Source organism: Globicephala melas, chromosome 15 (assembly GCF_963455315.2).
Source record: "Globicephala melas chromosome 15, mGloMel1.2, whole genome shotgun sequence".
In the NCBI taxonomy this organism is placed as follows: Eukaryota; Metazoa; Chordata; class Mammalia; order Artiodactyla; family Delphinidae; genus Globicephala; species Globicephala melas.
The window spans coordinates 15494937-15522868 of NC_083328.1; the positions used below are offsets into that span (position 1 = coordinate 15494937).

Genomic DNA, 27932 nt, shown 5'->3' on the forward strand with positions numbered 1-27932 from the left:
GGTGTGGGAGCTGGACAGGTGGATGGACACAGGCTCGGAGAAGGAGCTTTAATCCAGGGCTTGGACTGGTACAGCATTACTGGGGCATCCTCAGGCAGAGATCAAACAGTGCTGCAGGAACTGATTTGGGTAGAGGGTGGCAAGAGGTGAAAATACACAGATTTCCTCAGCCTTCGTTGAAGAGAATAAAAAAAGATAAATGTCCAAGGGTAATAAATGTTTTAAAATAATGGGACTATGAACCCCAAGGAGGGACAAAGGTGGTGGGAGGAGCCAGAAAGCATCTTCACTCTGAACCCGGGTCTGAGGATCACACCTGGATATCCGAGGTCCAGCACGAGGCCCTGTGGAACTTCTACCCACTTCCTGCTTGAAAAGCCAGAAATGGGATGGGACCGTGGAGAACGTCAGGGGAGTCAGACCCTCGCCAACCAGCCATCAGGCCTGGGTTGAGAGTGAAGACACACTTGCTCCAAAACCCTGCCCTAGAACTGAGGGGTATTAGGACACAGGCTCAAGGCTCATGAATTACAATGTGGAGAGCTCTAGGACAGCCAGTCTGGCACCAGACCCCTCCTCCTCCGGCTCTAGAATGTAGCCCTCCCTCCCCACCAGGGTCTGAGGGCTCTGGACCTGGATGGCTGTGCCATGCTGGCCTCCAGGCCCAGCTCCACCATCACTGGGCTGAGCCCTCCACGGCCTGCACCCAGCGGATGGTGCGGGTCCTGCTCTCCTCCCAGGAGAACAGGGGCTCATAGCCAAAATGGCGCCGAGCCTTGTCGGTGCTGACGGTGAAGGTGGTGTTGGCCATAGCCAGCGTGTAGGGGTTGAGCAGGGGCGCATAGAGCAGCAGCGGCCGCAGCAGCCACTGCAGCAGGACATTGAGGGCAGCCAGAAACAGCAGCAGCCAGTAGGGCAACAGTGGGCGGGTGCCCACCAGCCGGAGTCCACAGGGGCCCAGGAACTCCATGTTGAAGTCCTCATAGCTCTTGTAGGGTGAGTTGTCATAGCAGAAGTACACCTGGCCACCCATGAGTGCAGCTCGGTGCTGGAGCTCCCGGGCCACCAGCACGTGCATCCAGGCCACGTTACCTGTGGGTAGCGGGGGAGAGGGGGTGCCGAGGAGAGAACCGGGGGTGGATATGTCCTTGAATGCCCTTGCAACCATGTAGATACTGCTCTATTCTGGGCCAGGGCATGGACAAGCCACCCCGTCCTTGGGCCCACGTAGATGCTGCCCACATAACTACGGCCCTGCTGAAGGCTGCTTCTTCCAGGCCCCTGTAGCAATTTACTCTCCCAGGCCAGCCTATATGGTTGCTACTCCTTCTTCTGTTAGTCCTGGGTAGATGCTCCCCCCTCCTCTCCCGGGAAGACGCTGCTCACAAAACTGCAACCCTTTCCTCAGCCTATGACACGGTATTGATGTCAGCCTTCCCAACTGGCATGGACACTGTTTTGTCTGTGGCCCCTGCAGACGATGCCCACATATCATAGTCTGCTCTGGCCCATGTATAGACCATCCTTTTTTAGCCAGAGTATAGAACACCCCCTTGCCCCAGTACCATGTGGGTCCTGCCCTGTTTTTTTAGCCTCCCCCAACGCCTAGCCCGGGCCTCACCCACGTAGACCCGGCCATGCTCCACAGAGGCTGGAATGGCCCGGAAGAGCCGACCCCCCAGGCGCAGGCCCTGGTGGTAGAAGTCCCTCATGATCTGGTGGCCTTCGCCGTAGATACCGGTGGGACGCAGGGCACATGTCACGAGGGGCAACCCCCCGAGGACCTGGGGGCAAAAGGCAGGCACTGCTAAGACCTAGGACCCGGTGGTTTGCCCTCTGCCCTGATCTCCTCAAGCTGGAGATGGAAGGAATCCAGGGCAGGATGCAAAGGAGCCCACAGTAAGAAATGAACAAACAAAAAACCAGGGGCTGCCCTGGTGGTCCAGTGGTTAAGACTCTGCCCTTCCACCGCAGGGGGCTGGGGTTCGATTCCCTGGTGGGGGAACTAAGATCCCGCATGCCGTGCAGTGCGGCCAAAAGAGGAAAAAAAAAAGAGGAGCCCACAGGCCCTGGCTCTGCCTCTGCCTGGCAGCTCTTTCCGCCCCCGTCTCCTACATCTCATCTTCTCCAGTCTCACCTTCCTCCCATTGGATTCCAGGACGAGCTGCTCAGCTAGGGCCTTGCTGCAAGGATAGGGGTGTCTGTGTACTGCTTCGTATGGGGTATTCTCATTGCCCCTAGTCGGGGGAGAGGGAAGATTCTTAATGCTGAGGGGAGATGGGGCCCTTGAAGTATTGGGGGAAGCTCAGCTCACCTGTAAAAGGGCTGGCCTTTGATGTTGGGACCCACAACTTCCATGCTGCTTGTGTAGACCAGGAAGCGTGTTCCAGTCTGCACACACGCCTCAATCACATTCCGCGTGCCTGGGGGAAGGCGGGAGTGTATCCAAGCTGAAGCTTCCTCCCCCTCTGCGTCTTTCCCCTCCCCATCCCAAAGCTGGATGAGGACACGTGCCTTCTTTCCCCAGGCCCAGGGAGAACCGCCGCAGGCCAGTGAGGGCCAGCCTGCCATGACAGGGGCAGAAGTGTCCACAGGACAGATTGTCACAGGAGAATCACAGAGGTCAAAGTCAAAGAGGGGGGCAGGAAACAAGCAACCAAGATCAGGCCATGTGCCAGGGGGTATTGAGGACATTGTCAGAACAGGTAGGGAGCATCTCACCCTGCACGTTGACCTCATGGATGGTCTCAGGACTGGTTTTCCCAAACACATCCACCAGCCCAGCTGTGTGGATGACCACGTGGGCTCCGGCGACAGCTGCTGCCACCTCGTGGGCCTGGGTCACGTCCCCCTGGATGGCAGTCACCTGCACGGGCCCTGAGAGTGGGTAGGGGCAGCCAGAGGCAATGTCAGAGCTGAGGCCGTCAGCCAGCTGCTGGGTTCGGCCTACACCCTTGGGCGCCACACTTTCCCAGTGTGACTCATTCATCCCATCCATTCACACTGGAGAACATAACAGGCATCATCTTTTCCACAAGGAAGGGCGTCTACACCCTCCCCCACCCCCACCCCCACCCCCACCCCGTCCCCACCAGTCACCTGTCTTCAGCTCCTCCAGCCAGGGACCCAGGTGTAGGTCAAAGATGCGCAGCTCACGGAGCTGGGGTTCCTGCTGCAGCAGCATGCGGACCACATGTTCCCCCAAGAAGCCACAGCCCCCTGTGACCAGGTACACCAGCTTCTGGGCTTGTGCAGAGTCTGCCATGCCTGGCTGGGGAAAGAGACACTGGCGCGCCTGGGTTGAGACACTGCCCCAGCGCCAGCAGCCCCGTGACTCCTAGGAGGGGCCCCTGGCTGAGTGGCCTGGAGCAGTGACCCAGAGGCCAGAGCTGTTTCTGGAGGCTGTAGCTGTCGGTGCAGTGGCCAGGCTACCTGCCCTCTGACCCTGCCGGCTGCAGTTACTGAGATAAGGGGGAGGGCTTGGCCTGCAGAAAGGGGTCAGGGTTTGAGGTGGAGGGAGAGGTTCTGGGACAGAAAACGAAGGGTGGTTGGCAGGGAGCTGGGGAGGCAGAGTAGAGGAAGGCGAAGAGAGCTGGGATTGGGGGAAGGGACCCCGGGCCCTGGCATCACCACTGCCTACCTGCAGCCACAGTCCCAGGCCGCCCAAACCGGCCACCGGAGGCCGTCTTCTACAGGCTCCTGGGCCAGCGACACACCGTCCCCTTCCGCTTGCTCCTCCTCCCTCCCGGCCCATTCCAGCAACAGAGACCAGCCCAGCCTCCACCTCTCCGCCCCCGACACTCTTGCCACAGGGCACCCTCTGGTGGCCGCTCCGGGCTGCACTGGCATCTGGTTCCAGCAAAACTTGGGCAAGAGGGGTGGGGAAGCCAGAGCCTGCCGGGTGGGTGCCGAGTAGGGTTTTCAGCCACAGAATGGAGCAGGCAGGGTGACCTCACTCCCGGTGCATGATATCAGCCTTTCCCTCTTGCTGGATTTCCCAGGAGGCCAGAAGCCCAGCAGCAGCTGTGGTTCTGGGAAGGGAAGGGAGGCCTGACCTTGGCCCCACTCTGGCTGGCCTTGGCGGGGGATTTCTGGATGGCTCTTGCAGCCTGTCTGCTGGCCCCGAGTGACGGTGGCTGAGTCTGCAGGTCTGGGATCTTGCCCAAAAGCCCCTCTACCCACCCCGAACGTCAGGCCACCTATTTCCCTGTCTTCACCTGCCCCACCCTCTGTCCTCAACCCCCATCCCACCCTGCTGTTCCCCAAAGATACTGACAAAGCCCTTTTGTAACAATAAAGTTTAATCACAATTATAAAAATGTGGCGTTGGGTTCGCGCTATTAACATATGTACAGTCCAGCCCAACAGGAAGGGCCCGCCCCCCACCATCCGGGCCTGGCGAAGCCGGAGCTTCCAGACACCAGGGTGGGAGGGTGACCCACAGGGTCTGGCAGGAACAAAAGACGAGGCAGGGTTCCAGGCACAGAGTCCCCAGGACTGGGGGCGCAGGGCCCCCCTCCAGGGGGAGAACATGGCCACTGCCCCTAGAGACCCCTAAACTGGGGAGGGGTGCACGCAGGGCACAGAGGGGAAGTCCCCATTAACACAGAGCAAGGGGGCTATGCAGCCCCCCCAAGAACAGGATCTGTACAGGCCGGCACCCCAGGTTTCCACAGGAAACAGCTGCTGGCAGCTACAAAACATTTACAGCTTCTTCTCCGCAAAGAAAAAAAATCGGGGTGGGTGGGCAGGGGCAAGAAGGGAAGCGGAAGTTGCCTCAAGGGACTGAGGCTCCCTCGCTAGGCTCGGGGCCCCCCAACCCCACATCTGGAGATGGGGCATGTGGGCCCTGCTGAGCCCACTAAGGCTGGGTGGGCTGGGAGCTCAGGGCACCAAGGGGAATAAATAGGGGTGAGGGCACCAGTCCTGCCCCACCTCAGTTGAGGGAGCCGCGGCAGCTCTCGGTGCCACACAGACAAGGGATCTTGTTGTCCTCCAGCGGGAACTTGTAGTCATAGGTGATCTCCTCATCCACGCCGATGGGCTGCTTGGAGTAGATCACGATCTTCTTCTGGGACTCGATGGTGATCACCTTGGCATAGCAGTTGGGCTACAGGAAGAGGTCAGCGTGAGTCACGCCGCCCCCTCGGCCCCTGCCCCGTCCGCTCCCCCCAGTCCGGCCCCCTGCGCACCGTGCAGCAGTGGTTGATGAACCTCGCCAGGTTGCCACACTTGGTGGCGTCGATGATGGTGTCGTGGTCCACCCGGAACAGGTAGCTGCTGCCAATGCCCTCTTGCACGTAGCGCTTCTCCCGCATGTCGGCCACCATCTAATAGAGGACAGGGTGCGATGGTTAGGGGGCTTCCCCTCAGCTTCCTGCCGGGCTAGGCCTGACCCCACCAGACCCTGTGATGGGGGGTCTGGACAGTCTCCCAGCTGCCACCCTGGGAGCCTCACTGGCCTGTCCTGGATCCACAGCTCTCCCTCTGGTACCTGCTACCCCAAGGTGCTGACTCCTGACTTTGCTTCCAGGACCCCCACCTCCCAATACCTTTGTCTGCCGTTATGACAAAGTCACCCACAGGACCCCAGGGAAGTCTGCACTGGCCATTGGGCAGGAGAAGCGGTCACTGTCTCCTCCTGGAGTGTCTGCCTGGCCCACGGGACAGCCCGTGGGGACTGGGTCGGTTCCTGAGATGACAGTGGCCGTTTCATGGACTGAATCCTACTCATCCCTTCTCCCAGGACCCTCTCTCCAAAACAGGCGCCCACGGCTGCTGCTGTCCACGCCAGGGCCCACATTCTTGGGTAGAGGGAGGACCTCGTTTCCCAGAAAACAGGATGATAAACCCTCTGCACACTCCCCTTGGGTGAACTCACTCTCTTCCAGGGCTTCAACTGCCAGCTAAGTGGCGGGAACTCCTCCCAAACTTCCATCTCCAGCCAAATCCACCTCAGTGGAACTGCTGGGCGACACCCGGTAGATGTCCCCCGGTCACTGCAACTTCACATGTCCTGACAAGAGCTCATCTTGACCACACATCCGCTCCTCCTTGCTCCCTATCTCACTGGCAGCCCTACCTACTCCCAGCTGCTAAAGGCAGCACCGAGAAACCATCTCGCCTTGGCCCTCGCCCTCATTCCCCAGAACCAACTCGTTGCCTGGTCCTGCCAGCTACCTTGGACCCACAGACTCCTGCTACCTTGGACCCACTGCCTAGTCCAAGCCACCCCCGCCTTCGGCTGGGATCTCTGCAACAGCCCCACCCCGCCGTCTCAGCCTCCAGTTCTCTCTGCACGCTGCAGTCAGATGGAACTTACTAACTTCCAAAGTCCTCTCCTGCTTAACACTTCGCAGCAACTTTTCTCCTCTCACCATTGGCCCAAACTCATTAACGTGGCTCCCAAACTCTGCGGCATCCGGCCTCCACCGGCCCCCTCCAGCCTCACGTTGCTGCCACTGGCCCTAGTTTTTCCAAGTGGCCATACTGACCTCCTTGCCCTAAGACCATCCTGCATCCAGGCCTTTGCATGTGCCATCCTACAGTGGAGAGCACCCTCCCCCTCACCCGGGCCTGGGAGTTGCTCAGCATCCTTCAGCCCCTGGTTTAAACATCACTGTGCTCCCACCTCCCCTGCCTCCCTGAACACCGCCTTTCGTATCAACCCAACACCATCCTTATGTTTCTTGCTGGATCATTTACATCTAGTTTACTAGTACCCATTACTAGTTGTTGAAGGAAGGAAGGGAAAAAAAGAAAAGCAGGTTTCACTGGCTAAGTCTCAGAGCCAGGAGGGACCCTGAGGGCCGGGTGGTTCTCATGTTGGCATCCCAGGCTGCCGTCAGGTCAGGCAGGGGCTGGGCGTGGGGCCTCACCTGGCGGATGTTCTGACCCACGTATTCGATGACCATCTCGTCAGCTGCGATGGGTTCCATGGCAAAGAGCCCCCACTCATGGATCCGGCTCCGGCCGAATCGGAGCTTCTTCTTCCGGAACTAGAGGGCGGAAGGCAGACTGTGCTGCTGGACGTCCCCCTCAACCTAGCTGCTGCTTGCCTCTCCTCAGACCTCCGGGGCAGGAGGGTGTTCTGGCCACTCGCCGCCGGCCCACCCCTAGGGGGCTCCACAACGCTGTCTTCCAGTGGCGCCCCTTCCCTCCTCAGTCCCCACTCCTCACCTTGAGCTGGTTTAACTTCAGCAGGTCACTGTCCATGATGGCAGAGGTGCCGATGGCGCTCAGGAGCCGCCGCTGCTCAGAACGGCGCTCCGAAAGCACACGGTTAGTCCCCTGTGAGGTGCAGGGTAGGGAGGAGGTAAGTGACAGGAGAACTAATGGGAAGAAGATGCCGCCAGTGGGCAGGTACCAGGGCAGAGCCTCACCTGAGTGTCCGCTCCTTCCAGTTGCCGGGCCGAGACGGGGCACACGTCCAGGTACCTGTCCTTCTCCTTCTTGCTGATGGGGTAGTAGCCCTCGCTGCGGGCCGAGCCTGTCTGGTGCTCGCGGGGCCCGTCCTGGGGCCGCCGCTTGCGTTTCGGAGTGCTCAGGTTGGTGAGTGCAGGGTGTTAAGGAAGAGAACGGGGTCCTCACCAGCCAGATCCCTGGGGCTCCGCTCCTCTCTCCCCCGCAGTCCCAGCCCAAGGAAAGGGCGACTGACCTTAGCTGGAGGTCCTGAGCATACTCAGTGTGAGGACAGAGAGATGGAGAGAAATAAGTCTTAGACCCCACCTTTCCTGCCACAAAATCTCTGGGAGGCAGAAAAGAGGCACGAAACAGAGAGCAATGGTGGCTTGGTAGCCAGGGGAGAAATAAATACCCAAGCTGAACATGGCAGAGAACTGGCCAGGGAAGGAGGCCAATGCAGACCCTAGGAACGATCTCAGCAGGACAGTGCCTGGCTGAGCGACCGCAGGGAAGCCCTCCCGCCCCCCCGGGCCTGCCTCCCTGTCCTGAGAAGGCCAGCCTCTGGGGCTCAGGATATTGGTGTGATGGACCCAGTGGGTGTCGTTAAGCCAATCAGCCCCACTAGTCTGCTGCAGCAGCCGCTCGTATGTGAGCCGCAGGTAGCCCATGTCCTCCAAGTCCAGGCCCGAGTTCCAAATGTCATACAGGATGGTCATCTGCTCAAACTCGCTGCGGGGCTCGTAGGTGGGGGGGGGCGGGGGCGGGGGCGGCGGGGGCGGCCGCCGGCGCCGGGTGTGGGAGCGGAGGCTGCGCCGCCGGGTGGCCCCCTCGCCGTCGCTGCTGCTGCTGCTGCTGCTCTCCGATGACTCCGACTCCTCTTCCTCCTCCTCCTCCCCATCCTCTTGCTGCTGCTGCTGCTGCTTTGGCTCCTCTGCCTCAGCCACCACCACCTCAGGGGCCTCCAGGACCTCGTCTGCCGGGGAGCTGAAGAGGGCTGCAGGGGCAGGAACTGGCTCCAGGGGCCGAGGGGCCGGCGTGGAGGGTGGCGGCTTGACAGCCAGGGCGTAGTTGTGCTCCAGGAGGATGTGGCTGAGCAGGGGGCCCGGGCGGTCCACCTCGTCCAATGTCTCTGTGGCCTCTGAGTCGTCGCCAGTGGGCAGGGCGGGCAGCCCGCGTCGGGCTGGGGTCAGAGCCAGGTCGGCCAGCACGGCCAGGTCCACTTCTGTCCCTGGCTCAGCCTCCTCTTCCTCGGTGGAGCGGCATCGGCCTCCAGCCCGGCTCCGGCCTCCTCGGGACACCTCCTCGGGCCAGCTCTTGACCAGAGACGCGTGGTCCAGGGGCAGGTTGCGAATGGTCCGCTCCACGGCCCGGGGGACTTTGCGGGAGGCGGGGCCGGGAGACTTGACCTGCGGTGGGGCAGCGGGGGGAGGCTCTGGGGCCGGCACCTCCTCCACCGCAGAGAAGGAGACGGTTTTCCGGCGTTTCTTAGGTGGGGGCAGGAGGGGGATGGGAGAGGAGGGGCGCTCGTCGGGGCGGGGGGCAGGGGCCGGGGGTCCAGCCGGTGGCTCTGGGGTTGGCTGGGGCACACTGGGGGGCGGTTCCTCCGTGAAACCTGGGGAGGGAAGCACACGGGGAAAAGGAGAGGGTCAGCTTCTCGGCCGAACGTCATCACAGATTCGCTACCGGCAAGAACCTGGCCAGCCTCCCTGGGGAGTCCACACCCCAGCTGCCCTCACTCCTCAGCTCCCTACAGACACTCCTGCCCTCACAGAACTTCTAGTCCGATGGAGACAATCACATGAAACACATGTGCAGCCGATCTCTGAAGGGCGGGGGTAGGGGCTCAAAGGAAACACACGCTTGGACTCTAGTCTTTTTACCAAGCCTGGCGGTGACAGAACCACATCCAACAACTAGACACAGAGATCAGACAACCTTTTGTCAGCTGCATTTTATAACCAGGATGCAGTTGTCCAGACCTGAATTGAAGCATCCATTATTTTGACTACAAACAATATTCTTTGTTCAGTGAGGTGAAAAAGATACAACGTAAGAAACTGAATCTTTTCATTAAACTATTTTATAAAATTGCACTGTGGACCTGCCCAAGTGAGAAAGGGGTCAGGAAGTCTCCCCTCAAGAAGCTGAGGGTGGGACTTCCCTGGTGACGCAGTGGATAAGAATCCGCCTGCCAATGCAGGGGTCATGGGTTCAATCCCTGGTCCAGCAAGATCTCACATGCTGCGGAGCAACTAAGCCCGTGTGCCACAAAGACTGAGCCTGCACTCTAGAGCTCATGAGCCACAACTACTGAGCCTGCGAGCCACAACTACTGAGCCCGCGTGACGCAAGTGGTGAAGCCTGCGCACCTAGAGCCCGTGCTCTGCAATTAGAGAAGCCACCGCAATGAGAAGCCCTCGCACCACAACGAAGAGTAGCCTCTGCTCAGCGCAACTAGAGAAAGCCTGCGAGCAGCAACGAAGACCCAACACAGCCATAGATAAATAAATAAATAAAAAGAAGCTGAGGGTGAAGCTGAGGTCCCAAGGATGAGGAGCAGGCAGTGCTGTCTCTCCCCAGCTAACAGGGACGGGGAGCAAATCCTCCCTCTGTGGACACCCCCAGGCCTGCTGCTGAGTGCTGGGGTCTGAACATTGCTCAAGGCATGCATAGCCCTTTCCCCAGGGCCCAGCCCTGTCCTGCAGACCTGACCCATCCCCATGACCGGTCCACAGCCTTGCCCTCTCATCCTAGGTTTTAGCCAGTCAAGCAGACATGGCCTTTCAGGCCCCCGGCCCTTTGCTCACATGGTTCCCTTTGTTCGGAATGCCTCTCTCCTTTCGCCCACCCAGAAAGTCCACACGCAGATTTTGGACCCAGCTCAATGACACCACCTTTGTAAAGCCTTCCCCAGTTTCCTCAGACATTGGTAACATCTTCCTCTCAGAACCAGAAGGCTGGTGGTTCTCAACTGCCATCTTCAAATTGGCTGCAGCAGATTAACAGCTAGAATTTTGTGCCAAGCACCAATCCAAGCCTTTCACATACAGTAAGTACTCACTTAATTCTCATAACGATGCTATGAGGTAAGTACTATTATTAATGCCTTCTTACAGATACGGAAGTCAAGACAGAGAGAGGCTGATAACCTGCCCAAAGTCACCCAGCTAGCAAGTGACAGAACAAGACCTGCATCCCAGGGCAGCCTGGGTTGAGTTCGGGGTCTTACCCACTGCCCCTCGCTGCTTTGGACCTCCTAGCCTGGGACTCAGCGGCTACAGGTCTGGCCCTACCACCCACAGAGCTAAGGGCAGCCAGCACCAGGCCTGGCCTGAGTAGGCAGTGATCAACATGTGTCCACTGCCTCAACCGACACACCCTCAGCCTCCTGTCTCCCGAGGGTCTGGACACCCCTGGGCTCTCAGCCAGGAGAAACCCACGCTCTGAAGCTAGTGAGGTCCCAGGTGCTGGTCCCCGGTCCCCCAGGTCCTAGGAGTCCTCTCACATCCTCTCCTCTCCAGCGCTTTGGGGCGGACCTCTCCTCTGATCCATCCTCCCAACCTAGCGCACTGGGCCCTCTGGAAGCCTGGGCCTTGAGAACAAATTCCACCCGCCACCCCCGACTCAGCTTCTTCCCACAGACTTCCCTTTTGCTCCCCGTCCTGAAGGAAAGCTGGCAGGGCCTTTCATCATTTAGGGAGGCAACTTTCAGGTTACCTGCCCAGTCTACACAACTCCCAGAAGCCACTGTTTCTACGGCATGACCTACCCCACTCCCTCCCTGTGCCCCGGCCATCATTAACTGATGGCTAAATGACCCAAGCCAGCCCAACCAGAAACTTCCCTAAGGATAAGGTTCTAAGATAGAAGGGGGTGGGACTTCCTGGTGGTCCAGTGGGTAAGACTCCACACTCCCAATGCAGGGGGCCCGGGTTCGAACCCTGGTCGGGGAACTAGATCCCACACGCATGCTGCAACTAAGAGTCCACATGCTGCAACTAAGAAGCCCTCATGCCACAACTAAGACCGCATGCCACAAGTAAAAGATCCCGCATGCTGCAGTGAAGATCCCAAGTGCCACAACTAAGACCCGGTGCAGCCAAAATAAATAAATAAATAGAAATAAATCTTAAAAAAAAAAAAGACAGGAGGGAGTCTGTCTGTGGGGGCAGATATCCTCTGATGGAATGGAGAAGGAAGACCATTTGCAGGAGAGAGGGATGAATAGAGGGGAAGACAGAAGAGCAAGTCCTAAAGGTGTCCAGGCCCCTGTCCCTGGGATCTACCAGACAAGCCCTCTCCTAGGCTCCTGCCATTGGGCCACACAGGCCTCTATCCAGTTGTGTCCTTGGTAGCTCGGTTTTCCCTACCATTCTCTAAAAACCAAGGGACCGGCCTTAATTTTCCTCTCCTCTCCCACCTCTGCCATCTACCTAAGGGACTCTGATAGCCCACCTGTTTGCCAGATTCTCACATTCACTCATCCTCAGCTACCCTCCACCAGTCACACACCCGACCTTGTCACCCCCTCCACGTTGGACGGTGACACTCTGACCACAGTTCCCCAGGTCCTTTCAGTTCACCCCACTGTACCTGTTCAATTTCCCATCCTCTATCGCCCCGCCCTCTAGCCCACCACCCTCCCCCTAAATTAACTTCATTCTGGGTCGTGCCCAGACCACAGCGGCCCTTGCTTCGTCCTCTCCTTTCAAGCTACTTTCTGCAGCCTTCCACCACTTCCACCCTGTAGACCCCTAACCCGGAATCCACCCAACCACCTGCCTTCTCTCCTCCTTCACCCCAACCCCCAGCCTCAGCAGGGCTTCTGAGTTGCTGGCGATCCTAGTCAGCTTTCATCCTCACTCCCCACCCTCCTCATACTCCAGGCTTCTACTCCACTCATGCCCCCTCATGCTCAGAAATGTCCTGCCTTCCTACTGAAGAGAGGAAAAGGAGGCCTTCGGCTGAAACCCCACAACTCCCTGCTTCCCCATTTACGGAGAGATATGCATCTGACCTAGAGGGTCCATCCCCCCCAGGTGCGCTGCTCCAGCAAGGATTCCTCTCTCTCCTGACCCATCCACCAGCTCCCTCGTCCCTTCAGTGTATGAACACACTCCAGTCTCACGTACTTTGAAAAGGTAACCCTCCACCAACCCTGCATTTTCTTGCTGTCTCTCCAATTCCAGTTGGGTAACCTTGAACAACTCACTAAGCCTCAAATTCCTCATCTGTAAAATGGGAGTAGCAGAGATGTTGTGAGGAGTAAATGAGAAAGTGAAATTTGCAACTTTGCAACATGCTAGGGCTGGCACATGGGATCCCGCACATGGGATCTACTCAATTAACGTTAACTAATATCATTAAGTACCACCCCTCAACTGTCTTCTTTCGCAAGAGTAGCTTATCCTTCCAAAAGACTGGTTATCTATCACCTGCCCTCACTCCTTAACACCCCCTAACTTGAGCCATGCTACTGAAATTGGTAAGGTCACCAGTGACCTCTTAACTGACAAATCCAACAGATGCTTTTCCTTTTGCGGCCTTCCAATACAGGCCACTCCCTCCTTTTGAAAACCCGAGCTCCCTGGTTTCCTTCCACCTCTCTGATCACTCCTTTCCAGCCTCCTCTGGCTCCACTCCGCCCCCCTATCTCTTGTAAGACAATTAAGGCTCTGGCCCCCTTCTCTCATTCCATACATCCTTCCAAGGTATACACAAGTGTACTCACACCCATACTTTCAAATACCTATCGCATTTCCAGCCTACTGTTTTCTAGAGCTTCAATCTTTTTTTTTTAACTTTTTATATTGGAATATAGTTGATTAACAGTGTTGTGGTAGTTTCAGGTGTAGAGCTTCAGATCTATTGATCCAACAGCCCACTGACTGTTTCTACTTGGAGGTCCCAGAGGGACACGAAACTCAACCCCAATTAAATGCATCAGCCTTCTTCCAAATTCTGGTTCTCGAAGTAGTTTAACCAAGTGGTTCTATGTCCTAAATTTCTCTGAAACCCTCATCCCCACTTCCACTCCCCGCACCTCACTGTAACCACCCTGGCTTTGGTTCAGGCCCTTCGCTTACCTGCATCCTTTCAAACCGTCTCATTAGCTGCCCCACCTCCCTCCTTACCTCTTCCACATCCCTCCCCCTCCTGTGAGAATGATCTTTCTGAAATGCAAATCTGATCACATCCCACTTTTTCTTCCTACCCTGAAAATGAAAGAGTACTGAGATTGCTGTCCCCTCTTCTGCCACCGATTGACTTCGAAGAGACTGAGAGGCGTCTTAGGATTAATCAGAACCTCGACTCCTTCTCTCATGGGTTCTGGGCCAGAAGAGAACGCCTCAGTGCTAGGAGGTCCTCCTGTGCTCACTGCCTATCTCAGACCATGGATTCTCAATAATGTTCGAGAGAGATCTCTGGAAGGCCACATGCATCTTTGAAGGATAACTTGAAAACTGAGTTAATTCCACCATAAGAGCAACCTACTCCAAGTTACCACCATTGCTTGCCTTACTTCCTGCAAGAGCCTCTTAATCTCCCTGCACGAACTCTGGCCCCTCTCCAAGTTTTCTCTGCACTGCATCTTTTCAAAACACAAATACAACCACGTCAGTCCTCTGATGGCATTCCACTGCCCTCAAGATAAAGCCCAAATTCCTAGTGTGGCCTGTTCATTTTGCATGATCCAGCCCTTGCTAATCTCTCCAGTTTAGGCCACCCCAGCTCCCCCTCACTCTCAGCTCTCCAGAAGATGAGCTTTCTTTTTTGTCTCCCAACATGCCACTTACTCTGCCTTGGGGCCTTTGCACATGCTAATCACACCCTCCCGCCTGCTTTGGCTTGATTTCAGCCCAATGGTGCTTCCGCGGAGAAGACTTCCTCACAGACATGCTCAGGTTCTCAGAGTACCCTGTACTTTTCTTTCATGGCTCTTACAGTTTGTAGTCACAGATTTTCTTAAGTAAAGATTAAACTGTCTCTCCCTATAGACCGTAAGCATCATGACAGTGAAAACAGTGCCTATTGTGCATACCATCACATCCCTTGCACCCACTGTAAGGATTCAGTAAATAAGTATCTATTGCCTGAAGGAACAGTTCACTCAGCAAGATACATTACGCGTGTGATATAAAATAACAATTGAATGTACAAATCCACAAAGGAAAGCAAAGACAGAATTAAGTTCTGAGTTTATGTTAATAGTTATTATCTATCCAATTTGACCATTTAATCAGGTATATACTACACATTAAGGAAGAGGCTTAAGAAAAACTGGTAGGAGAAATTTACTAAGTTGGGAATTCTCTCTTTAACTTATTTGGAAAAGATCATTCTGTTTTACTTTATCAGCCAAACACCCTGGTCTAACTCTGAAAACTGTTTATGGCAGTGCAGTTTGAGTGTGTTAGGACATAAATGTCTCCAAGGGAGGAGTGACAGGAGATAGTGACTTCCATCCAATTTTGTATGTTTTCCAACAAAGTCACATACTTGCATACAATTAATAAACGTCAACCACACTGTTCCCATGAAGACAGACACACACATACACAAAGACTACAACAACAGTTCCATACCACCTACCTGCAGGTCTTGCTGGAGACTTCTGTTCGGGGAGAGGTGTGACTGGGGAGTCTGCAACTCTTTCTGGCTCAGGCTCCTCCGCAGGTGCTGGCAGGGGCACGGGGACATCTCTGGGGGGTGATGATGCTGAGGGTATGACTGCTGGCTGCTCCTCTTCCTCTTCTTCTTCAGAGGAGGACTCAGATGATGATGAGGACGATGAGGAAGAAGATGAAGATGAAGAAGATGAGGAGCTGGATGAGCTGCTGCTCTCAGAGTCCGATGTGCTATCATTCTCACCATCTGAGTCAGCATACAGAGAACATTTGGAGGACGAATCGCTTTCGTCGTCCTCGCCTGGAAATCCAGAAGGGGGAATCAGGCGAGGTGAGAAGACCCCTCACTTGGTCAAGCCGTGGGTTCATTCACTGACTCACTACTAGGGATGTGTTAGGCTCTGTGCTAGGTGCTGGGGATTCCTACTCTCAAGGAGTTGGAGAAGCACCCAATCTGTCCACAGTGTGATAAACTTCAGTATGAAGGGCTAGTGGAACAGGCAAAGGGAAGCCCTGGATTCTGCCTGGTTGATCAAGTCAGGGAAGGCATCCCTGTGAAGGAGATGCTGAAGTCAAGAAGGACAAGGAGTCCGCCCAGCAGACGCGGGGGCTGAGTGGGGATGTCAAAGGTAAGAGAAGATGGTGCCCTTGGAGACTGGCAAGCAGCCTGCCCTAACCACCAAAGCTTTTCCCAAAGTGGGTCTTATAGACACTGCCTGGACAACAGACTCTGAAAAAGGATTCCAGGGTAAAATAAGCTTAGAAAACGTTATATGGTCTATGCCTCTGGGAGTGGTAATACATTGGAAGGGCTCTAAGAAATTAAGAATTTCAGAGTCTTGGAGGAACATAATCGAATAGGGGTCTGGAGAATGGCAGGATGAAGCTGAACAGATAAACAGGAGCTAGATCACAAATGGCCTAAAGCATCAGGCTGAGAAGTCACCTGTGGAAGACATGGAGCCAGGAAGAGACTTAATGGGGGAGAGTAAAGGGTCAGGTGTGCATTTTAGGAAAGATTCCATCAGCAGGCTAGAAAATGGATTGAAATGAGAGGGATGGAAACAGAAATGGGGAAAACAGTCAAAACTGCTGCAGAGGCTTCCCAGGTGGTACAGTGGTTGAGAATCCGCCTGCCAATGCAGGGGGCACCGGTTCGAGCCCTGGTCCAGGAAGATCCCACATGCCATGGAGCAACTAAGCCCGTGCGCCACAACTACTAAGCCTGTGTTCTAGAGCCCACAAGCCACAACTACTGGAGCCCACGTGCCACAACTACTGGAGCCCACGTGCCACAACTACTGGAGCCCACGTGCCACAACTACTAAAGCCCGCACGCCTAGAGCCCATGCTCTGCAACAAGAGAAGCCACCACATGAGAAGCCCGCTCACCACAACCAGAGAAAGCCCGCGCGCAGCAACAAAGACCCAACACAGACAAAAATAAATAAATAAATTAATTAAACAAACAAACAAAAAAAACTGCTGCAGACTCTGAGTGAGAAAGGCAAGAGAGCAGGAACAAGGGAGGTGACAAATTCAAGAAACACTGAAGCGGTAAAACGGACAGGAATTGGTGACCAAGTGGATGTGTAGGGTCTGCACCCCTCACTCTCAGCAGATGACCTCGCCCTCTGCTTTCCTGAGCAAGAGGCTCTCAGATCACCGTTCTCATAATTCTGGCCTCTGCTGAAATGGCACCTCTCGGAGGCATCCCTTCACCATCAGATGTAAAACAGTCCACCTTTCCCCTGTTCCCTGACCCTGTCACTCCCTACCGCGTTACGCTAGTTCATCTTCTTCAAGCAAGTATCTCTACTTGAGGTGCTACTATTTGTCCACTTGTATGTCAAGTCCCCGCCTCCCCCTCTTAACCAATCACAAGCTCCAATAAGGCAGGGACCACATGTGTCTTGGTCGTTGGTATTTCCCTAAAACCTAGAACGGTGCCTGGCACACGGGAGGGGCTCGATATCTATTTCCGAGCAAAGGAATAAAAGAGAGACTGAACCATGTACTCAAGCCTCAATAAATCTGGAGGAACAGACAGGTGTTCAACTGAAGAACAGAGCTGTGTCTGGTGCCAGCAGCTGCAGCAAGGGGAAGAAGGAGGCACAGGTCGGTGGCCGGGCCTTAACGGAAGAGCAGTGCCCAAAGGGGGAAAGGCACAGTGGGGCAGCAGGAGAATGCAGCCCCCTTATCTTGAGAAAATAAATGGGCTGTACTGGGTTGTCTTCAGGGGACAGCATGTTTCAGAGGTAAGCAGGAGGGAGTGTTCTGGGTATTGTTTACAGTGGGCCAAAGGTTCCAAAGGATGGGGCTAAAAGGCAGTTGTTTTGGGGGAAGGCAAAGATGGCCAATCAATCCAGCAGGCAGGTTACATGGGCTCGGAAAGGGCTGGACAGGTGGCTGAGTCCCTCCTTCCCCAAAATTTGACTGTACTCTGTGCGTGCTTACCGTCTGATGCCTCTGTCTCCTTCTTTGCAGCATCCATGGCTTCTTCACGCTCTTCATCATCCTCATCTTCCTCCTCGTCCTCCTCATCCTTAAGGAAAGGGACAAAGGGGAATTAACAGAAGAAGGACAACTGGTCCTCCAGGAAGCACAGCTACCAGGGCTCCAGCCCAGAGAGAAGCTGGCTATGGCGGCAGGAACTCAGGACGTAGGCTCCTGGCAGGGACCGGGTGCCTCAGCTCCTCACCTTCTCTGAGGAGGACTCCTGGGATGCCTCCTCCCCCTCGCTGTCCAGAGCAAAGGACTTGCGGTGCTTGCCCTGGGTCTTGCTTCGCTCTTCATCTCGTTTTGGGGGCTTGGTCCCCGGACGTCCTGGCTCTCCAACCTCCTTCTCTCGCTCAGCGTCTAGGCCCAAATGAGTAGTGCAGTTTACCATCAGCAAGAGTTGCCCTATCCTGTGAAAGGAGCTCTGCACACACCATCACTGACCTTTCTCACAGTCCCACAACACAGACCTCATTTTACAGACAAGAAGTTGAAGCTCAGCAGAGAAACATAAAAACGGCACATTTTACTTCACATCTTATACAGTTTTAAACACATTGCACCCATTTTATCTTTCATCTTGTTCTGCGATGGGTGGAAGAGGGAGGTGATTTTGTTATGTCTGGTCCAAGAAAATAGTACTAAGGCCAACGGGTCTCCAGGGAAGCAGATCACACTCAATAAGGAAGTTTTCCGCCACAGAAGCTGTCAACCTATAGCTCAGACTTAGACAAACTGGTAGGAAGGGTGTAAGAGTGCTTAAGCATTAGATAGTAACCTTGGGTAGAAAACCTGTTTTAACCTCATGATTATTCCTCTCTTATGGGGAAAAAGTGAAACACAGAAAACTTACGTCAGCATACCAGAAATAAAAACCACAGCTAAAATCCAGGGATAATCCTACCTGAAGCTTCTCACATCTCAAAGAACTGCTTTACTCTAACCTGTTCCAAATCTTCACTTGGCTCCTTGCCCTCAAGACACCTTCACCCCTTCATCCCTGCCTCCTCCTTTCCTATCAGAATCGAAGCAGCCTTTTTCCTCCTTTCTGCTTCACCTGACCTCCCACTCACCATCTTCATCTTCCTCGGCTGGAGTAGAAGGCCGGGGCCTCTTTTCCTCACTGGCCTCTGAAATTTCCGAAGGCTCTTTTCGCTTTACCTGGGAGATGAAAAGAGATGGTGCCCTTTAAAACCCAAACACTCACGGTTCCCAAGCACCCTTACTCCAAGGAAAGGAAGCCCCCCTTAACCCCCTCTCCCCACGCAACTAGGCAAGATCACAATCCTGGGTACCTTGAAAGAAGGCAGCCGCAGGGCTCCTCGCAGTCCTGACCCAAAGGCGAAGGCTTCGATGCCGGTGGTACCCCCACTCTTGGCCCAGTCTACCAGGGACAGCAGGCCTGGCTCTTTGAGCTTTGTCTTTTCTTTATCCTCCTCCTTGGCTTGCTGTTTAGCTGCATTCTGGAATGGCTGCAGGCAGTAGGGGGACCAAGCTCCAGAACCCAGGCGCTCCCTCCTGCCTCAGAACTACTCCCAGGCCCCGGGAATACAGAAATGCATCTACTCACTTCTCCATCTGACACACATCTATGCCACACCTCCCTCGCACCAGCCCCTGTACAGGCATTTTCTCGAAAGTCCGCTCATTCAGTCCATCAATCTTATGAAGCTGCTACTATTATTCCCACGCTACAAATGGAGACCCTGCAGATTGATGCCCAGAGAGATTTAAGAGCTTCGTCCACCACAAGGAAGCAGTGGATCCAAGAGAAAGCTCTTCTGACTCTCAGACTCCTGCTTCTTCTACTGTTCTGTGTGCCCCCCAACTCCCCTGGGCCCAGCTATGCATGCCACCGAGTGCCCACAGTCTCTCTCTCCACTTGCCCCAATCACCTCTCCTCCCTATTCTGAGCTGTGTAGCCTGAAGAAGCCGGAGGTCTATTCCCTCCAGTGGAGCCCCAGGTCTCCCCAGTCCCAGGCACTGGCCCTCACCTTGGCCTTCTCTTCCTTGCTCTCCCACCACTGGTCAAAGGCTCCAAAGGCCACATTCTCCACCATCTTGCGGTTGAGGTCTCGCTGCATGATGCTCTTCATCTCTTGGACTAGGGTGGCCAGCACACGGCCCACGGTGCCTGCCGATGGCAGGGCCTTGCCCTCTGCCAGCTCTGCGTCCTCCCTGGGAGGCAGCCGGGCCTCTTCTCCTGAGACTGAGGAGGAGGGCAGGGGCTCGGCTGCCATGGGCAAAGGCAGCTGGTAGGCCTCCCGGGAGTATGCCCCTCGGCCTTCTTGCCCTTGTGTGTACAGAGCATATGGTAGGCCATAGGCTGCCTCTTGTGGGGGCGGGAATGGGAGGAAGGCCTCCCCAAAAGCCCCACCAGGGGGACCAGCTGAGGCAGTGGTCAATCCTTTGCCCTGCCGCAGTTGGTGGAGCCGAGTTAACATCTGGGTCTGCATCTGGAAGGACATGGGCATCCCTCCCCACTGAGCCCCAAGTCGATCCATGAGCTCTAAGGAGTTCACAAAGTCATAGATGTGGGGGGGTGGCGGAGGAGGTGGGGGGTACTCGGGGGGCGGTGGCCCATCAGGTCGGGGTGGGAGGAGATAGGCAGGCTGGTGGGGAGGGTAAGCAAGCGGAAGGGAAGCCATGTACGGAGGGGGAGGGGGAGGAGGAGGGGGAGGAGGGGGAGGTTGCTGGGGGGGTGTTGGGGCCGGAGGGGGTGAGCCGCCCCTGTCATCGTCGGAGATTTCCATGTCCTCTCCAGAAGAGCATGGAGAAGCCTGTAGGGGTGCAGAGGACGGTCACAGAAAGCTACTGCCTGTTCCTTGGGCTTTTCCTCAAATCTCTGTTCTCTTGCCTAGTTCCCTTCCTTCTCCCAACTCTGCCTCCTGGATCCCAGGGACTTCCCCTGGCTGACCCCAACCCAACCTCACCTGGTTCTGTCCGTTGGCTTTGGGTGACTCCCGGGTAGCTCCTGGTTCCCCACTCCCTGTAGGTGCCACATCCTCAAAATTCGCCGGGGCTGGAGGGGGCGTGCAGGGCCCGTGACCTGACCCAGAAGGAACCTCGCTCCCTGTGTCCCTAGCCCCAGGGCCCGTGGTGCTGTTCTCTTCCTCTTCCTCGGTGTCAGAAGCCAGGAAAGAAAACTTGGAACGCTGCTCCTTCAACAACATCTCAATGCGGGAATCCAGGCTGCTGTGCTGAGCGAAGGGCACACTCTCATTGGTGGTCTCTGGGGCCGGAGAGCCGGAACGGGCAGGTGAGGCTGGGCGGGGGGAGGTCCGAGCTTCTTCCCTCTCAGGGCTGGGCCCCCCACCACCCCCGCCTCCACCAGGTTCTGGAGGCTCTGGGGGTGGAGCTTCTGAGGCAGGGGGCCGGTAGTCCTGGTCAGCAGGCCGGTTGGGCTCAGGGGGCAAGTAGGAGGTGTAGGAAGGTGGGAAGCGCTCAGCTGTATTTTCAGCAAAAGGTGCCCCAGGGGGCTCCTCCCGAGTTGCCCGGCGGGGTGGGTAGGAAGCATGGCGTTGGTAGCGATTCCAGCTTTCATAATATGCTGGGTAGTTTGAGTCAGAACCACGAAAATGAGAGGATGAGGAAGAAGAAGATGATGAAGAGGACGAGGCCAACGAGGAGGAAGAGGAGGAGGATGCGGCGGTGGCCGCAGTGGTGGCGGAGACGGCTGCAGAGGTGGTCGTGGGGGCTGAAGACGCAGAGAAATGGCGGCGGGAGAAGGAATCTTGGTAGCTGTTCTCTGACCGCCGGGGCTTGAAAGAGGCTGAAGTGTTGCTGGAGAAAGCGTGCAGAGGGGTTAGCTGGGTTCAGCTCCGCATGCCCCAACCCCGCTGCCCCGCTGTCAGTACCCAAAACCCCTCTACGTTGCCCCCAAAGGAAGATCTACACGCTACTAAGTTCCTAGCTAGAGAGTAAATTCCCTGAGGACAGGGATTTGTTGGCTGGATCCAGAGAAACTAAGACAAATTACTCCCAACCCCCTCTTAGAGACTCTAGGTTTCTTCTTCCCAGTGGCAGCTCCCAGAATCTGGGGGTCCCAGAGGGTGTTTCCGCTGTACCTGCTGGAGTAGGCAGAATCCTGAGAGTAGGGGGTGCTGCCCCGAGACGTGTAGGGGGTTCCTTGGGAGGACTGTGGGGTGAACTGGCCGAAGGAAGATGGGGTGTCTTGTCGGCTGCTGGAGAAGCTCGTGTCCTGGGAGCAGGGGGTGCCATTGCCAGGAGTGCCCACCACAGCAGTGCCTGCTGGGAAGGCAGCTGTGTCGGAGGAGGAGCGGCGGCGGGATTCAGTCTGGCGGGAGAGAGTGGAGCAGGGAGAAAGGAAAAGAGATCAAGCACCATTTGACCATATGCCCTTCACCAAACCAAGAACCCCAATTCCCTGCTTTTTGAAAAAAGCTAGGCCTCTTTTCCTTGGCTCTTCCTATACTTAACAGTGAAGTCCAGAACCTCCCAAAGGCTGCTTCTGGCATCTAAGCACCGGGCCCATGTGGCTAGGGCTAAAGCAACCACAAGCTTCTCACCGTCTCAGTGGCTGCACCAGAGCCTTGGAACTTCTCACTGAGGGCCTTGCCCCCAGTAGGCACCGTCTGAGGGGTGTAGGAGCCATTGACTATCAGTTCATAGTACTTCATTCGTTGTTGTCCTGGAGGGAGGAAAATGGGAACCAACAGAGTCAGATGGAGGAAACAACTCCTTTCTGATTTCACGTCCCCACACTTCTTTCTCGGGCCTCAAGCTTCCTAAGATTTCTTGGAGTCTTGGGTTTGGGGCTTTCAGTTCTTCTACCTCATCTCTACCTAATAACTACTACAGACAACGTATCGGGTGACGTTTCACAGTTTACAAAAATACTTCTAACGTGCGTTACTATGTTGGATGATCACCAGGAGAGAGAAGCATCCGAACCCCTATTTTAATTTATAGGCTTAAAGAAAACTAACCTGCACAAAGTGGCAAAACTAGAATTCAAACCCAGTCGTCTGATGCTACATCCCACCATCCTCTTCATCTTATAAACTGAAGTTGCAAAATGGCAGCCTGAAGGCAGCCCACCGTTGTGTTTTTTTTTTTTTTTTTTTTTTTTTGCGGTACGCGGGCCTCTCACCACTGTGGCCTCTCCCGTCGCGGAGCACAGGCTCCGGACGCGCAGGCTCAGCGGCCATGGCTCACAGGCGCAGCCGCTCCGCGGCATGTGGGATCTTCCCGGACCGGGGCACGAACCTGCGTCCCCTGCATTGGCAGGCGGACTCTCAACCACTGCGCCACCAGGGAAGCCCACCGTTGTGTTTTATTTGCCCCACACAATCACTGAAACTATTGGCAAGGGCAAGGGAGGAATGCAACGTTTAAAACCCAGGAGATTTCACACAAGAACCTAGATTTCTGGCTTTAAGAAAAACTATCTATGTTAGTCCTCATTCCCACTTACAAACTGGCTAATGCCAACTAACAGCTGCCTCCTTCCGATGCCACTAGACAGTATGCCACAGTCCCCACCCCTCCCTACTGCTCCTTAGCACAGAAGTCAAGACTGCTTCACTCACCTATACAGGTCCCTAATTCTCAATCCAAAATTTCAATACCTCGTGTTTTTAGAATTTGGCGTCAAAACCTGGTATCAGGCTATTTACTATAGTTCTTATTCATCCTACCTAGTGTGACTCTTCATAAGTTTTCTTGTAAATACAGTCATACACTAGACTAAAGGGTGCTGCCCCAACCCTGCCAAAGACAATACACAAAAAACCGTATCTGGGGACTTCTTTGGTGGTCCAGTGGTTAAGACTCCACGCTCCCAGTGCAGGGGGCCCGGGTTCGATCCGTGGTCAGGGAACTAGATCCCGCATGCTGCAACTAAGAGCCCGCCATGCCGCAACTAAAGATCCCGCATGCTGCAAGGAAGATCCCACGTGCTGTAACTAGGACCCGGCAGCAGCCAAAATAAATAAGTAAATAAGTAAATAAATGTTAAAAGAACAAAACAGAACAAAACCCGTATCTGTACCATAAACTCTCTGTAAAATTCTGATATCAGAAACACACCTGGCCCAAAGGTTTCAGATGAGAAATCATGAAACTGATCACCTGCCTGGCCCCAATAGGCATTTGCGTGTACCATCTCTGCCAGAGCCCAACCGTGGGCAGCAGGCGATGGAGAACTCACCTTTGATGTCGAGCTGGGCATGGATGATGTTGCCCATGACGGAGGTAAGGTGGAGGTTTTTGACTGTTTCCTTGGCTCCCCGAGTGCTGGTGAAGAGCACACGGGCTAGGCCCAGGTGCTTGCGAGTACGGGGGTGAAGAAGGATCTCTACCTCTTCCACCTCACCATACTTTCGGCACATGTCCTTCAGGAAGGTCTCCCGCACGTTGTCATTCAGTCTTGCAAAAGTCACTTCTTTCAGTGGGATCTGTCCGATGTAGAATTCATCCAGCTGTGGAAAGGACAGTAGTTACGTCCAGGGTCTCAATACTGACCACTGCTCCTTTGCCCTTTGGGAAATTTTAGCGAGATCCATGAGGCCAAGAGAGATAAAACTGGGAAACTACGAGGCAAGGGAATGCGGAAGGGGGTCCCAACAAGGGATACATCAGTCTTGACCCCTCTCTTCCCTGAATTCTTCTCACCACAGAATGACAAGAACCAGGAAAAGAAACGCACAAACTGAAAACTAAACCTCCATGGAAAGAACTAGTTATATGGAAATAATTCACCAGTTCAGCTCTTACTAAGTCATTACCAAGGACTGGTCACTAAGAATACAAAAATGTGAAAAAAAGAGATTCCTATTCAGAAGAGTAGACAAGACAGACACACACAATCGCAACATGACAAAACAAGTGTCAGCAAAGGTGGAGACAGGGTGTTTGGGAGCCCAGAGAAGGAAACCTTTGTTCAGATTGGAGACAGGAAAGAATTCATAAAGATGGTGTCATTCAAACTGGGCTTTTCAGATAAACCAGAGTTCACCAAAACGACAGGACCTATAGGGCAGAAAACTATAAAATAACATGGCATTGCCTAGAAACTGCAAAGTGCGTGGCAGGACAGAACACAGGCATGCAGGAGATGAGGCTTGGTCAGATGAATGATCATACACACCAATGCACAAAAAACGTGGACTTGGCAGCAAAAGTAAAATAAAAGAACAGGTCTTCCCTGGTGGCGCAGTGGTTGAGAGTCCGCGTGCCGATGCAGGGGACACGGGTTCGTGCCCCGGTCCGGGAAGACCCCACATGCCGCACAGCGGCTGGGCCCGTGAGCCGTGGCCGCTGAGCCTGCGCGTCTGGAGCCTGTGCTCCACAACGGGAGAGGCCACAACAGTGAGAGGCCCGCATACCGCAAAATACATAAATAAATAAATAAAAATAAAAGAACAGTAAAACCAGAGACAAATGACAGCAATAAAATGGAGAGGAGAACGGAGGCGAGGAAGCCAGGGGAAATAAATACAAGTCTGTATTAAATGAGTGGCAACAGAGATAGAAAAATTAAGGTAAAAAGAGACGTGTTTACAAAAAAGAGTCAGCACAACTTGGTGACACATTAAGGACAGAAGAATCATAGGACGACTCCCAGGTTTCTAGCTTGCGCAGCTGAGTAGATAGTGTTGCCATTCATCAACAAAAGGAAAATATAAAGAAGAGTAGGACTAAAGGGGTGAAGATAATTGTTTTATATCTCTTGAGCTTGAGGTTTCTATGGGGCCTCCAGATGGAGCTGTCCCTCCAGCAAGCGTGTAAGTCTGGGGTTCAAGAGACTGATCTTGGCTCAGATCAGAGGTTTGGAAGTCATCAACATTTCAGTAATAGTCAAAGTTGTGGGTGGAAAAGAGATTGTCCAGGACAAGTGTACAAAGTGAAAAAAGAAGGATGAGAGAATCCCACAAGTGACTTACTTAAAAAAGAAGAAGAAAGAATTAGCGAAGGAGAATAAGAACCACCAGTTTCCTAGGACCAGTGCTCCAAGTCCTGATGAGTCTCCTGCCTGGACAGGGACGTGGGAATCCTCTGAGGAAACGAGACGGAGGAGGGGCGAGGAACAGAGGACTCCAGGGGTGGAGTCCCTGGTGTTGTCACTCCGCTTAACTGAGAAACTGGGGCGACACACAGGGCACTGTTTTGCTATGTGCTGTCTAGAAGTACACAGTGATAGGTGCAGCAGCTAGACCTGTCTTCATCCTTCAAAAAGTTAACACCCCTGCTTGAGACACCTCACCTATATCTTTCTAGAAAATAAACACACTTCCTGTCCAGAACAACTCAATCTCACAGTCTCAGAGATTATTAGATCTGGCTGTGATCCTTTCATTGGAAAACCCCCTTTTATTACACTACACTAAGACTGGACTACCAGAATGGATCCTCCACACCTCCAAGGGCCACCACACCAGGGGACTAGCAGACACGTACCTTAAACTTAGGGACTGGGAGGGAAAAGTCTCTGTTTTTGGACCTGACGTGGCAACGGGGGTCTTGGAGGTCTTCCACTGGTATATACTTTGAGTCCTAGGAAGAAAAGCAGAAACAGAAAGACAACTCAAGGTGAAATCAGTGTTGAGCTCTAGAGCCCATTTGGAGACCCATATGCAAAAGAGCTGGGTGTTGGCTGCCCACTTTAAAGAAGGCAAGCTATGGGTATGGGAGTTCTAGGTGCTGAACAGAGGTAACAGAGAATGGGGCTTGAGTTCCCTAGATGGTAAGGAAAAGCCTGGGGCACTCACGTTGACACTGAAGTGGATTCCATCGTATCGGTACACCTTTTGAGAAGGCCTGCGCAGGGCAGGGTCCAAGGCAGGATCGACGATGAGCTTGTAGTTCCTCCACTGGAAGCTCGGGGCCTTCTGCCCATCTCCCCCACCTTCCTGATCCATCTTTGCTCATTTACACTGTCAGGAAAGAGGAATACGCAAGGGGGCTCAGGACTTAGGCCTGCCTCCCTTGCTGCCCCTCACAGACTAGCCCCGACTCCAAGTATCCCCATCACCCCAGTTTCCACACCTCACCATGACCCGAGGCTCCCCTAGATTTTCTCCCAAGTACCTTCTTTCACCACAACACCCCATTCTCTCTCCACCTCCCAACTCTCTCCTCAAGGCCCCAGGCCCATCTCGCGCCCCCTTACCTTCCCGCTCTCCCTAGCGCGCGCCCCACTTGGCCTCGGCACAAGACCCCTCCCCCGCCCCCTGGCAGGCCCCGCCCCCTCCCGCCTCCTCACCGGCCAGCGGCCCAGGCCAAGCCCGGCTCCGGCTCCCACACACCGGCTCGCGTCCCCGCGCCCCGATCCTCTGGCCAAGAGGTGGCACCTTTTCGGGGCGTTGGAAACACCGCGAGACCGAGCTCGAGACCCGGCTTCGGCCCCGAATCTGGGCGGGGGGTGGGGGGAACGCGCGCCGCTGCTCTCTCCTCCCGCCCCGGCGCGTTCTGCCCCCCCACCTCCGCGCACGCGCGGCGCGGCCCCACTCACCCGCTCGTGGCGAGCGGCTCCCCCTCCCCCCACCCCGCGCGGCACCTCAGCGGCGCGAGGCGGTGGCGGCGGCGGCGACAGCGCGAGACCCGGCCCCGCAGCGGTGGCGGTGGCGGCGCCCCCCCACCACCACCTCCCCGGCGCGCGCACCAAACACCACCGCCACCTGCGCGAGGCCCAGCGGGCACAGCTTCTGTATTCGCACTTTCGCCACGGGCGCCGCCGGGAGACCCACGGGGCCGAAGATAGCGGCTTCGCCTCGGCCGGCGCGCTGTAAGGCTCAAGAGTTGCGGCCCAGGGAGCCTGGAGATTGGCCGCATCCCCCGGAGAGTGGGTTTCACCACGGCTATCCAGCTGCTCTGGCCTGGGGTCCTTGACGAATCGGCGGCGACGAAAGCAGCGACTAATCCCTGAGGATAAGGGGGCGGGGCGGAGGGGAGGAGGCCAGCCAGAGCTGGGGAGATTTGAGTGGCGAGTTGAACAGGCGCAGATTCGTCAGGCGGGCGGGGCGAATCAGTAGACAGGATGCGCGCTCCTTTGCTCCTCTAACCCGCCGCTTCCTCACGCGGCCAAAGGTCTGAGAGGCTGCAGATTTGCCACAAGTCCTGGCCTCAGCTGTTGCCTCCCTTTAACCGCCTTGGTGGAGTCAAGAAAATAATGCCGGGTTAGCCAAGCCCTGTTGGCAGAGTGGGCCACTTTTCCTGGATCTTCCTTACTAGCACAACTCAGAGGACTGCTCAGTTCTGACCTGGGAGAAATGGCTACAGAGTCCGATGAGGATTTTCAGCCGAGTATAGAGAGGCCCGAATAATTCTGAGGAGGAGCCGGCCTAGCGAATCTGCGAATTCCTTCGTGGGCGGGGCCAAGGCGCCGCGCGCAGAGGGCGTGGTCAGCGTGTGGAGCCGGGCGTCGCGGGGGCGCTTCCT

At 55.3% G+C, this 27932-nt stretch overlaps 2 protein-coding genes across 10 annotated transcripts; both read right to left on the reverse strand.

Moving 5' to 3' along the window:
* Positions 1-18: 18 nt before the first annotated feature.
* On the reverse strand, positions 19-3751 carry HSD3B7 (hydroxy-delta-5-steroid dehydrogenase, 3 beta- and steroid delta-isomerase 7). 4 transcript variants are annotated; one of them, XM_030871800.2, is made up of 7 exons: positions 3641-3751; positions 3100-3271; positions 2722-2877; positions 2315-2423; positions 2138-2237; positions 1622-1784; positions 19-1092 (listed from the first exon to the last, which is right to left on the reverse strand). In XM_030871800.2, the coding sequence occupies exons 2-7, from the start codon at positions 3263-3265 to the stop codon at positions 677-679; spliced, it is 1110 nt and encodes a 369-aa protein (XP_030727660.2). In that variant the 5' UTR covers positions 3266-3271; positions 3641-3751; the 3' UTR covers positions 19-676. The 4 variants fall into 4 exon arrangements, with proteins under 4 accessions (XP_030727660.2, XP_060141132.1, XP_030727662.1 ...); XM_060285149.2 differs by having other exon boundaries at positions 2138-2183; positions 3100-3267; positions 3641-3750; XM_030871802.2 differs by having other exon boundaries at positions 3100-3267; positions 3641-3750.
* A 538-nt stretch (positions 3752-4289) lies between these two features.
* Positions 4290-27910, reverse strand: SETD1A (SET domain containing 1A, histone lysine methyltransferase). Of its 6 annotated transcripts, none has more exons than XM_060285140.1 (19): positions 27212-27910; positions 26264-26428; positions 25953-26048; positions 23704-23974; positions 22061-22182; positions 21599-21828; positions 20465-21314; positions 19526-20311; positions 18827-19003; positions 18605-18692; positions 17734-17891; positions 17490-17577; positions 14998-15333; positions 7982-9016; positions 7383-7555; positions 7180-7290; positions 6879-6998; positions 5193-5330; positions 4290-5110 (listed from the first exon to the last, which is right to left on the reverse strand). In XM_060285140.1, the coding sequence occupies exons 2-19, from the start codon at positions 26411-26413 to the stop codon at positions 4937-4939; spliced, it is 5103 nt and encodes a 1700-aa protein (XP_060141123.1). In that variant the 5' UTR covers positions 26414-26428; positions 27212-27910; the 3' UTR covers positions 4290-4936. The 6 variants fall into 6 exon arrangements, with proteins under 6 accessions (XP_060141123.1, XP_060141120.1, XP_060141122.1 ...); XM_060285137.1 differs by having other exon boundaries at positions 27173-27910; XM_060285139.1 differs by lacking the exon at positions 27212-27910 and adding an exon at positions 27007-27145.
* Positions 27911-27932: the final 22 nt, after the last annotated feature.

What these genes read in the sequence shown, in the direction of transcription:
- HSD3B7 (XM_030871800.2), bottom strand. Translation starts at nt 3,265, where the DNA reads ATGGCAGACTCTGCACAAGCCCAGAAGCTGGTGTACCTGGTCACAGGG. An exon ending in GCTGGAGGAGCTGAAGACAG is followed by an intron (nt 2,878 to 3,099) that starts GTGACTGGTGGG and finishes ACCCACTCTCAG; the next exon opens with GGCCCGTGCAGGTGACTGCC. An exon ending in TGGAATCCAATGGGAGGAAG is followed by an intron (nt 1,785 to 2,137) that starts GTGAGACTGGAG and finishes TTTTGCCCCCAG; the next exon opens with GTCCTCGGGGGGTTGCCCCT.
- SETD1A (XM_060285140.1), bottom strand. Translation starts at nt 26,413, where the DNA reads ATGGATCAGGAAGGTGGGGGAGATGGGCAGAAGGCCCCGAGCTTCCAG. An exon ending in GAATCCACTTCAGTGTCAAC is followed by an intron (nt 26,049 to 26,263) that starts GTGAGTGCCCCA and finishes TTTTCTTCCTAG; the next exon opens with GACTCAAAGTATATACCAGT. An exon ending in GGAGACAGAGGCATCAGACG is followed by an intron (nt 15,334 to 17,489) that starts GTAAGCACGCAC and finishes CTGGATTTCCAG; the next exon opens with GCGAGGACGACGAAAGCGAT.